Source organism: Hetaerina americana, unplaced genomic scaffold, assembly GCF_022747635.1.
Source record: "Hetaerina americana unplaced genomic scaffold, ioHetAmer1.1.p SCAF_520, whole genome shotgun sequence".
Classification (NCBI taxonomy): domain Eukaryota; kingdom Metazoa; phylum Arthropoda; class Insecta; order Odonata; family Calopterygidae; genus Hetaerina; species Hetaerina americana.
In genome coordinates this window covers 12,501-24,433 of record NW_027287118.1, presented here as the reverse complement: position 1 = coordinate 24,433, position 11,933 = coordinate 12,501, and the positions used below count along the sequence as shown (strand labels likewise).

Here is an 11,933-nt window from a genome sequence, read left to right as displayed (position 1 = left end):
ACTTTCAAACAATGTCCCGAAAGGATTTGAGGAAGTGTTCTTCATATGTGTTGCTATGAAGTTCTTGACCAACTGCTTGATACCACGTTGTTCATTAGGAAGAGCAATTATGTAGTTGGTAGAAAAGTTCTTATATCTGTTGGTGAAGATAGTGATGGCTGGTGCTAATTTCAGTCGCTTATTTATGACTGAAGGAGCGTTAGTGAAAATTTCTCACTTAGAAAAATGTACGATATTTGTTTCAAGTTAATGTTCACCTCATTGTTTAGGGAGCTTATTCCCTCATAGAATAGTGTGGGTTAGCAGGAGGGTGCCATAAAATGTTATTGTTAAACAATGGACATTATTAATCAGCACTAAACACTTTGAGGGACCTCACTCAATTATTGAAGACCGTGGTATCCCAGTTACTCATGTGGGAAATGGCCGACAAATTGATATTTCTCATTGTGTGAAACGGCAGCCTCCCTGGTAAAACGGGGCTTGATTAAGATAGGTCTATGGAAAATATCAGAAAATAAGGACAAGGACAGTGTAGTGGGGCTCTAATATTAACTCCAGACTGTAATAAAGACAAGAGAAACCATATACAAACCTAAACCGCATAAATTGCGCTTCAACCAGAGGGGCCCAGCCCAATTCTGTTTAGCTTCAATCATCCACAGTCATGATCAAGATTCACGATAAGGGAGTACTAACTCAGCCAAGGGTCCCAATTGGTCAGTAACCTCATTCGCCACTATTATTGGCAACAACTCACTCAACTTGCATCATCATATGATGCGTTGACAGGGTAGGTGACTCTGACATTATTCAATGGTGATAAAGGTCACTAGCCTTGGTTGACTCCATCTTAGGGTGAACATTCACTGCAATTGTCATATGATTGTTATCCAGATGGAACACTTCCTGCCTTCACAAGAGAGAAACATGGGGAAAACATATTTTCTCTCAGCATGGAAGACATAATGGTACACTAGTTCTGGTAGTTACCTATTGCAACACTCAATGATCATGCCCTCTAGATACAAAAGAAACCTTCTCCATATAATGTAATGTATGATAATGTAGATCATGTAAATTGAGAGGCAATAGTAAATTTTTAGTTACTTCTTAAATGTGCAAAACATGGTAAATGTTCAGATAGAGTTGTATTGATAGAGAATGAAAATAGTGTAAAAAATTGGAGTACCAGTACGTTATGTTATCTACTCTAAAGGATAAGGGGAAACGGAAAATTGAAGTGAAATTGGTTCATTATAAACAGATGAAAGAGTATAATGGTAATCAAGGAGTTTTTGATTGGATAAGTAAGAGGAGTGAGGAAGTGTTCAAGATTGGTGATGTAGTGAAAAATGTGCAGATGGATATTTCTTGTATGATGAAGTGAAGTGTATTGAGAGGAATAGAAAACCCTATAATGTTAACTATCTATATACAGGTAAAGAGTAATCAAGGGCACCATACCTGTGGAAAATAGGCCAGAAAAGGATTAATGATGTAGTGAAAGAATTTGTGTTTTGAACCGTACATAACTTAATTGGTAAGTTAGAAAATTGTTATTATATTTAAAGATCAAATAATATATATATATATATATATATTGTAAGGTAAGAGAGAATAGAGGTAGAGGCAAAGGACAGAAGAGTTAAATGTAATATCAAGGAATTAAGGATAAAGTGTAACAAATTGGTATATATGCAGGAAAATTGTGTTCATTATGACAAATTTGGATGGATTAGGGTTTCCATGGGCATCCTTAAGCCTGTTAATTATGTATATGGATGATTACAGGTAAAGAAAGGAAGTTGTGGCTTCATGTATGGAAGTTGATGTGGGTAATTGGAGGGGCATGGGAGGAGGGAGGGCTAATAAGAGTTTGTAGCTTCAGACAGGATGAAAGAGTTAGTGGGAAGGAGGAGGGAATATAGGTGAGGAAGTTGGCCCAAGGTTTGTGATCACAAAGCATGTTCTTAAATGAGTGGGAGGTGTCCAATAATTGTGAATATCTTAAGAAAGCAATATATTAAAGGTCATGTATTGAATTGAATTGAAGCTGGCTAATTAGTGGGCACAGGGGTGGCATGAGTCCGAGAGTATCACTTCAAATGTGTAAGTTGGTTACCCAAACGTTGAAAAATGATGTATGTTGTGTTGATCCTTCAATGTTAAAATAAGGAAATGAAATTCATTATTGACTTCCCATTCTGATGGTGCCATTTTTAGAGGGGTGAATGGAGGTAATATAATAGAAGAAATATAAGTGTCTATTGTGGGCTTTACCAGCAGCATAAAATGTCATGTACTGGGAAATAGGCTTGGAATCGAACCGGCATCATTCGATTTCTGACGGAGTGGGGAAGCAAAGGCAGGCGTCGTAGGAACGGAGGTGGAATACGCCGTACTGGGATAAGTTATAATTTCGGCGGTGTAAGTGTTGTAAAACATATGTATAAGCTGACTCGGCCGAAAGTAACCTCGGTAAACTCCCGAAGTGTTTGCATTGAAATGAATGGCATGAGGAAGTCATGTTAAAGTAGCAAGGTGTGGGTGAGTAATGAGGCAGGGGAGGAAGAACGGGGATTTTGTGCGTGAAGTTTAATATTTTAACCGAAAGTGAAAAAGGGCGTAATAAATCGTAAAGGAATAAATGAAAGGTAGCTAAGGTTGGAAAAACGTGAGGGAATAATAAAAATGATGAAACAAGCGGAATAATAGGCGAACTCGGAAAGGCAAGGAAGGATAACAGTATAGTGCGGGAAAGGGCAGAAAATAACGCCGGTAGGTTCGGGCGCTCTTCCCGCGAGTATGGGGTAAAGGATCTCAAAAAGAGGTAAAATATAGGAAAACGTAAATTTGAGTGGTAAACATTGTTAAAGAAAAAAAGTGTTATAAACTGTAAGCAGTTGTAAGACCTAGGGAACAGAGGATGAAATCTGGGCAGAATATTTTCCCGCAGTTGCGGGCGGAGAAACCAGGAAACCGAATCGGGTAAAAAAGGGAAGAAAAAATTGTGAAATATATGAAGTCCGTGTTTAATTCTGTAGGTAAAAGAAAAGCAATGCAAATGAGATATAAATTAGAGTGAAGTATGGAAACATAAAAATATAAAAAAATGGAAAATGAAAAACGTGTGTTTTTGGACCGTAACATTTTCCCAGTGCGGGGCGAAAAACACCGGGCGCTATCGGTGGTGGGAAAGAAGTCCAAGGGGATCTCAAGATTGTATTTGCTTTCTTAAGGGTTGCCAGTATCGGGTTGGAAGCGAGTACGAAAAGTTAGAACCTTCCCATTGGGGAAATCTTAGGAGAAGTGGTGTTGGATGAGTATTGAGGGAAGGCAAGAAAATGTTGATAAATTAGCGATCAATGGAAAATGAGAGATAAACGGCAAGCTTTTTGAGGATAGTTATCGAAGGTATTTGGCGTTGTGAAAAAAGGCCCGTAGTTGCGAAGGCAAATGCCGGATGGCACTGGGAATGTGACGCGTACGGAAGAATCGCTGAAAGCCCAGTTAAAATTGTGGGATTGCAGGGAAGGGAAGACTCTTGAAATGGTGTTTATCGCCGTGGCCAACGAAAGGGCGTTGTGGCTTTCCTCGGTCACCGTGACCTTGGGGCGCCCGGCTTTGAGGCGGCACAGCGTTAATGCCTGCTCGGCGCTAGTGGGTGAACGGCGATAGTGGTAGTCCGGCCCTCGCGGGCACCCGGCTTCGGTGGCGGCCGAGCGTTAGTGGCGGCCCGGAGTTCGCGGCGGCCCGGCGTTCGCGGAGCCCCGGCGTTATTGGCGGCCCGGCTTTGGTGGCAGCCCGGAGTTAGCGGCTGCCCGGCGTTCGCGGAGCCCCGGCGTTGGTGGCAGCCCGGAGTTAGCGGCTGCCCGGCTTTCGGTGCGGCCCGGCGTTGGTGGCGGCCCGGCGTTGGTAGCTGCCCGGCTTTGGTGCCGCCCCGGCTATCGTGGCGTCCCGGCGTTGGTGGCGGCCCGGCGTTGGTAGCTGCCCGGCTTTGGTGCCGCCCCGGCTTTCGTGGCGTCCCGGCGTTGTTAGGGGCCCTGGTGTCGGTGGCGGCCCCGGTGTCGGTGGCGGCCGCGGTGTCGGTGGCGGCCCCGGTGCCGGTGGCGGCCGCGGTGTCGGTGGCGGCCGCGGTGTCGGTGGCGGCCCCGGTGTCGGTGGCGGCCGCGGTGTCGGTGGAGGCCGCGGTGTTGGTGGTGGCCCGGGTGTTGGTGGGGGCCCGGGTGTTGGTGGTGGCCGCGGTGTCGGTTGCGGCCCGGGTGTTGGTGGTGGCCCGGGTTTTGGTGGTGGCATGGGTGTTGGTGGTGGCATGGGTGTTGGTGGTGGCATGGGTGTTGATGGTGGCCCGGCGAACGTGGCGGCCCGGCCTTGGTGGCGGCCCGCCCTTGTTGGCGGCCCAGGTGTTCGTGGTGGCACGGGTGTTGGTGATGGCGCGGGTGTTGGTGGTGACCCGGTTGTTGGTGGTGGCCCGGGTGTTGGTGGTGGCCCGGTGACCGTTGGGCCCGGCCTTGGTGGCGGCCCAGGTGTTGGTTGTGGCCCGGGTGTTGGTGGTGGCCCGGTGAACGTCGGGCCCGGCCTTGGTGGTGGCCCGGGTGTTGGTTGTGGCCCGGGTGTTGGTGGTGGCCCGGTGAACGTCGGCCCCGGCCTTGGTGGTGGCCCGGGTGTTGGTTGTGGCCCGGTGAACGTCGGCCCCGGCCTTGGTGGTGGCCCGGGTGTTGGTTGTGGCCCGGGTGTTGGTTGTGGCCCGGGTGTTGGTGGTGGCCCCGGTGTTGGTGGTGGCCCGGGTGTTGGTGGTGGCCCGGGTGTTGGTGGTGGCGCGGGTGTTGGTGGTGGCGCGGGTGTTGGTGGTGGCGCGGGTGTTGGTGGTGGCGCGGGTGTTGGTAGTGGCGCGGGTGTTGGTGGTGGCCCGGTGAACGTCGGGCCCGGCGAACGTCGGCCCCGGCCTTGGTGGTGGCCCGGGTGTTGGTTGTGGCCCGGGTGTTGGTTGTGGCCCCGGTGTTGGTGGTGGCCCGGGTGTTGGTGGTGGCCCGGGTGTTGGTGGTGGCGCGGGTGTTGGTGGTGGCGCGGGTGTTGGTGGTGGCGCGGGTGTTGGTAGTGGCGCGGGTGTTGGTGGTGGCCCGGTGAACGTCGGGCCCGGCGAACGTCGGCCCCGGCCTTGGTGGTGGCCCGGGTGTTGGTTGTGGCCCGGGTGTTGGTGGTGGCCCGGGTGTTGGCGGTGGCCCGGGTGTTGGCGGTGGCCCGGGTGTTGGTGGTGGCCCGGGTGTTGGTGGTGGCCCGGGTGTTGGTGGTGGCGCGGGTGTTGGTGGTGGCGCGGGTGTTGGTGGTGGCCCGGGTGTTGGTGGTGGCCCGGGTGTTGGTGGTGGCGCGGGTGTTGGTGGTGGCGCGGGTGTTGGTGGTGGCCCGGGTGTTGGTGGTGGCGCGGGTGTTGGTGGTGGCGCGGGTGTTGGTGGTGGCGCGGGTGTTGGTGGTGGCGCGGGTGTTGGTGGTGGCGCGGGTGTTGGTGGTGGCGCGGGTGTTGGTGGTGGCGCGGGTGTTGGTGGTGGCGCGGGTGTTGGTGGTGGCGCGGGTGTTGGTGGTGGCGCGGGTGTTGGTGGTGGCCCGGTGAACGTCGGGCCCGGCGAACGTCGGCCCCGGCCTTGGTGGTGGCCCGGGTGTTGGTTGTGGCCCGGGTGTTGGTGGTGGCGCGGGTGTTGGTGGTGGCGCGGGTGTTGGTGGTGGCGCGGGTGTTGGTGGTGGCGCGGGTGTTGGTGGTGGCGCGGGTGTTGGTGGTGGCGCGGGTGTTGGTGGTGGCGCGGGTGTTGGTGGTGGCGCGGGTGTTGGTGGTGGCGCGGGTGTTGGTGGTGGCGCGGGTGTTGGTGGTGGCCCGGTGAACGTCGGGCCCGGCGAACGTCGGCCCCGGCCTTGGTGGTGGCCCGGGTGTTGGTTGTGGCCCGGGTGTTGGTGGTGGCCCGGGTGTTGGTGGTGGCCCGGGTGTTGGTGGTGGCCCGGGTGTTGGTGGTGGCGCGGGTGTTGGTGGTGGCGCGGGTGTTGGTGGTGGCGCGGGTGTTGGTGGTGGCGCGGGTGTTGGTGGTGGCGCGGGTGTTGGTGGTGGCGCGGGTGTTGGTGGTGGCGCGGGTGTTGGTGGTGGTGCGGGTGTTGGTGGTGGCCCGGTGAACGTCGGGCCCGGCACTATGGGTGGCCCTGGTGTTGGTGGTGGCCCGGGTGTTGGTGGTGGCCCGGGTGTTGGTGGTGGCCCGGGTGTTGGTGGTGGCCCGGTGAACGTCGGGCCCGGCCTTATTGGTGGCCCGGGTGTTGATGGTGGCATGGGTGTTGGTGGTGGCATGGGTGTTGGTGGTGGCATGGGTGTTGGTGGTGGCATGGGTGTTGGTGGTGGCCCGGCGAACGTGGCGGCCCGGCCTTGGTGGCGGCCGATCGTTTGTGGCTGCCCGCAGTTCGCGCGGTTCGCGGAGCCCCGGCGTTAGTGGCGGCCCGGTGTTAGTGGCGGCCCGGAGTTAGCGCCCGCCCGGAGTTAGCGCCCGCCCGGAGTTAGCGCCCGCCCGGCTTTCGGTGCGGCCCGGCGTTGGTTGCTGCCCGGCGTTGGTTGCTGCCCGGCGTTGGTTGCTGCCCGGCGTTGGTGGCTGCCCGGCGTTGGTAGCTGCCCGGCGTTGGTAGCTGCCCGGCGTTGGTAGCTGCCCGGTGTTGGTGTCTGCCCGGTGTTGGTGTCAGCCCGGCGTGGATGGCGGCCCGGCGTCGGTGGCGGCCCGGCGTCGGTGGTGGCCCGGTCTTGGGTGTGGTCCGGCCTTGGGTGTGGTCCGGCCTTTGGTGTTTGTCCGGCCTTGGGTGATTGTCCGGCCTTGGGTGTTTGTCCGGCCTTGGGTGTTTGTCCGGCCTTGGGTGTTTGTCCGGCCTTGGGTGTTTGTCCGGCCTTGGGTGTGGGGCGGCCTTGGGTGTGGGGCGGCCTTGGGTGTGGGGCGGCCTTGGGTGTGGGGCGGCCTTGGGTGTGGGGCGGCCTTGGGTGTGGGGCGGCCTTGGGTGTGGGGCGGCCTTGGGTGTGGGGCGGCCTTGGGTGTGGGGCGGCCTTGGGGGTGGGCCGGCCTTGGCGGTGGTCCGGCCTTGGGGGTGGGCCGGCCTTGGCGGTGGTCCGGTCTTGGCGGTGGTCCGGCCTTGGCGGTGGCCCGGCCTTGGCGGTGGCCCGGCCTTGGCGGTGGCCCGGCCTTGGCGGTGGCCCGGCCTTGGCGGTGGCCCGGCCTTGGCGGTGGCCCGGCCTTGGCGGTGGCCCGGCCTTGGCGGTGGCCCGGCCTTGGCGGTGGCCCGGCCTTGGGGGTGGCCCGGCCTTGGCGGTGGCCCGGCCTTGGCGGTGGCCCGGCCTTGGCGGTGGCCCGGCCTTGGCGGTGGCCCGGCCTTGGCGGTGGCCCGGCCTTGGCGGTGGCCCGGCCTTGGCGGTGGCCCGGCCTTGGCCTTGGCGGTGGTCCGGTCTTGGCGGTGGCCCGGCCTTGGCGGTGGCCCGGCCTTGGCGGTGGCCCGGCCTTGGCGGTGGCCCGGTCTTGGCGGTGGCCCGGCCTTGGCGGTGGCCCGGTCTTGGCGGTGGCCCGGCCTTGGCGGTGGCCCGGCCTTGGCGGTGGCCCGGCCTTGGCGGTGGCCCGGCCTTGGCGGTGGCCCGGCCTTGGCGGTGGCCCGGCCTTGGCGGTGGCCCGGCCTTGGCGGTGGCCCGGCCTTGGCGGTGGCCCGGCCTTGGCGGTGGCCCGGCCTTGGGGGTGGCCCGGCCTTGGCGGTGGCCCGGCCTTGGGGGTGGCCCGGCCTTGGCGGTGGCCCGGCCTTGGCGGTGGCCCGGCCTTGGCGGTGGCCCGGCCTTGGCGGTGGCCCGGCCTTGGCGGTGGCCCGGCCTTGGCGGTGGCCCGGCCTTGGCGGTGGCCCGGTCTTGGCGGTGGCCCGGTCTTGGCGGTGGCCCGGCCTTGGCCTTGGCGGTGGCCCGGTCTTGGCGGTGGCCCGGCCTTGGCGGTGGCCCGGCCTTGGCGGTGGCCCGGCCTTGGCGGTGGCCCGGTCTTGGCGGTGGCCCGGTCTTGGCGGTGGCCCGGCCTTGGCCTTGGCGGTGGCCCGGTCTTGGCGGTGGCCCGGCCTTGGCGGTGGCCCGGTCTTGGCGGTGGCCCGGTCTTGGCGGTGGCCCGGCCTTGGCGGTGGCCCGGCCTTGGCGGTGGCCAGCCTTGGGAGTGGTACGTGGTGATCTGGTGTACGTTGTTCACCTGGTGTTTGGTTCGGTACGACGTTCGTGGTTGATTGGATTTCGCTGCGGACTTGCGTTCTTGGGGCTTCGTTGTTTGAGGTGGCACCGGTGTTGGTGGCGGCTCGGGTTGGTTTACGCTGCGGTCCGACGTTTTGTGGCCTCGGTGTTGGTGTTTGCACCGGTGTCGGTGGCTTTCGCTGCGGTCCGGCGTTTTGGGGGTCGGTGTGGGTGGTCCTTTTGGCGTGGAAGGTGGTGTTGGTGTGTAGTTCCTTGTGGGTTCGGTAGTGGCTTTGGAGTGAAGGTTTGTTGTTGTTGCAGGCTTGTGCTTTGGTGGGTTCGGTGTGTCTGCGGTGTGGGGTCGGTGGGGTGTGCGGTCGTTTGTTGGGCTTGCGTTTTTGGCGTTGGTAGGGGACTTGGGAATGGCGTGTTCCGGTGTTATCGGGGTCTAGGGTTGCTTGGTAGCCCGGTATATGCGGCCTGGGGTTTGCGGTAAGAGGAATCGGGCCCGATGAATGAAATAAATGGAAGAGAGGGAACGCAGGTGGCAAAGGTAAAAGAAAATGTTGCAAAATGTTTCTTGATATAAGATAATTGACTTCGTTTCGTCTTGTGACTTCATTAAGTCCTATCATTCTTGTCTTTTCCATTGTGTGTTATTACTTGAAAGAATGGAGACGGTGGGTCGGGCAGGTTGGCCTCTTCGAGGCCAACCTGCCCGACCCACCGTCTCCATTCTTTCAAGTAATAACACACAATGGAAAAGACAAGAATGATAGGACTTAATGAAGTCACAAGACGAAACGAAGTCAATTATCTTATATCAAGAAACATTTTGCAACATTTTCTTTTACCTTTGCCACCTGCGTTCCCTCTCTTCCATCTATTGCATCCTATGTGGAAGTAGGGGAAAGTATTTCCTTTCCCCAATTCACTTCGCGGAAAAATTTTTCGAAATAATGTTTTCAGCAATAATTGCCAATTCTTAGTTACTCCCGCCGTTTACCCGCGCTTGCTTGAATTTCTTCACTTTGACATTCAGAGCACTGGGCAGAAATCACATTGCGTCAACACCCGCTGGGGCCATCGCAATGCTTTGTTTTAATTAGACAGTCGGATTCCCCCGGTCCGTGCCAGTTCTGAGCCAGTCGTTGAATGGCGGCCGAAGAGTGGCGCGCGGGCGGTGGCCCCAAATGGCACGAACGACGTACCACGGGGTCGCCACGCGCGTCCTCGCAGCAAGGAAGGTCCGCGGGAGGCCAAGGCACGGGACCGAACTCGGATCCACGGCGCGCGAACGCACCGATTCTCCTCGCCCAGGCCCGGCACGTCAGCTATCAACCCGCTTCCCGACCAAGCCCGACACGCCCCGACCCTCAGAGCCAATCCTTATCCCGAAGTTACGGATCCGATTTGCCGACTTCCCTTACCTACATTATTCTATCGACTAGAGGCTCTTCACCTTGGAGACCTGCTGCGGATATGGGTACGAGCCGGCGCGACACCTCCACGTGACCCTCTCCCGGATTTTCAAGGTCCGTCGGGAAATCACGGGCACCGCCGCAACTGCGGTGCTCTTCGCGTTCCAAACCCTATCTCCCTGCGAGAGGATTCCAGGGAACTCGAACGCTCATGCAGAAAAGAAAACTCTTTCCGTGGCTCCCGACGACGTCTCCGGGCTCTTTTAGGTTACCCTGACGAACCCCTTGTGAGGGCCCGACAAACAACGGTTCCGCTGCCGGGTTCCGGAATAGGAACCGGATTCCCTTTCGCCCGACCGATGGATCATTTTGCTTATGAAAATTTTTTCTATCGCCGTTAGCTTCGGATTTCTCCTAGGGCTTAGGATCGACTGACTCGTGTGCAACGGCTGTTCACACGAAACCCTTCTCCACATCAGTCCTCCAGGGCCTCGCTGGAGTATTTGCTACTACCACCAAGATCTGCACCGACGGCGGCTCCAGGCAGGCTCGAGCCCAGACCCTTCTGCGCACGCCGCCGCGACCCTCCTACTCGTCGCCGCGTCAAGCGGCACTCGACTCGGAGCCGAGTCCGCCCTGCGGCGACGGCCGGGTATAGGCACGACGCTTCAGCGCCATCCATTTTCAGGGCTAGTTGCTTCGGCAGGTGAGTTATTACACACTCCTTAGCGGATTCCGACTTCCATGGCCACCGTCCTGCTGTCTTAAGCAACCAACACCTTTCATGGTTTCCCATGAGCGTCGATTCGGGCGCCTTAACCCGTCGTTTGGTTCATCCCACAGCGCCAGTTCTGCTTACCAAAAGTGGCCCACTATGCACTCCGATCCCAGGGGCCCCCGAGGGGACCCCGTCTCCGGCTTCGATAAATCGAGCAAGCCGGAGTTCTCACCCATTTAAAGTTTGAGAATAGGTTGAAGCCGTTTCGGCTCCAAGGCCTCTAATCATTCGCTTTACCGGATGAGACTCTCCTCCGAGCGCAAGCTATCCTGAGGGAAACTTCGGAGGGAACCAGCTACTAGATGGTTCGATTAGTCTTTCGCCCCTATACCCAGCTCCGACGATCGATTTGCACGTCAGAATCGCTACGGACCTCCATCAGGGTTTCCCCTGACTTCGTCCTGGCCAGGCATAGTTCACCATCTTTCGGGTCCCAACGTGTGCGCTCTGGGTGCGCCTCCCCTCGCAATGAGGGATCAGACGCCCCGGGGGTGCGGGGACCGACGCCCGCCGGAGCGAGCGAACGACCCCGTCCTCCCTCGGCCGCCGGAACGGCGGCCTTCACTTTCATTGCGCCTATGGGTTTAGCGGAGCGTGTCCGACCCAACGACTCGCGCGCATGTTAGACTCCTTGGTCCGTGTTTCAAGACGGGTCGGGTGGACCATCCAAGCCGTAGCGTCGCGGACTCGAAACTTTCGACGCCGTCCGAGGACACCTCACGGTTCGCGGACAGCCCCACGGTGGGAAAGGGATCGGACCGGGTCCGGAACCCTAACCCCCGAGGGTGCTCGCGGAGGGCCGGACGCCTTGCGGCGCGTCGACTTTCGCTTCCTACCGTCGGACATCCGGCCTGGGATCCCGGGGTCCTTTTCCGCTCGAGAGCGGGCGGGACTCCACCCGGGCCCTTGGGGCCGGCGTCCGACGGGTCGCGACGTCCTACTCGGGGAGAAGTGCGTCACACCGACGACGAACATTCGAGGGCCACCGGGTGACGCGCCTGTGACGGGGGTCACCCCCCGCCCGCCGGCGCGCCATCCGTCAAGCGACCCTCGCCCGTCGCCGGCGAGACCTGAATCTCCCCTTTCGAAATTTCGGGTACCACCCGTTTACTCCCAAACGGTTTCACGTACTCTTGAACTCTCTCTTCAAAGTGCTTTTCAACTTTCCCTCACGGTACTTGTTCGCTATCGGTCTCGTGGCCGTATTCAGTCTTAGGTGGAGTTTACCACCGACTTTGGGCTGCACTCTCAAGCAACCCGACTCTGAGGAGCGCCCCTCCCGGGAGGCAAGCGCGGAGGTCGCACGGGCCTGGCACCCTCTCCGGGCCGTGGCCCCGTTCAAGAGGGACTTGGACTCTCCGGCGCCCCTCGGGAAATTGGACGCTCCCAAACGCCACAGCGCTCGGCGCCCCGCGGGGGGCGCGAGCTTTGGCCCTGGAGTCGATCCCTGTTCGCTCGCCGTTACTAAGGGAATCCTGGTTAGTTTCTTTTCCTCCGCTTATTAATATGCTTAAATTCAGCGGGTGGTCTC

The 11,933-nt window shown here is 58.4% G+C and overlaps 1 protein-coding gene across 1 annotated transcript; it reads left to right on the top strand.

The window, feature by feature from the left end:
* Positions 1–4,297: 4,297 nt before the first annotated feature.
* LOC139694696 (uncharacterized) lies at positions 4,298–4,774 on the top strand (the record flags this gene model as incomplete). Its single annotated transcript, XM_071593188.1, has 1 exon — positions 4,298–4,774. A coding segment is annotated over exon 1 (477 nt), but the record flags the coding sequence as incomplete, so codon positions are not given.
* Positions 4,775–11,933: the final 7,159 nt, after the last annotated feature.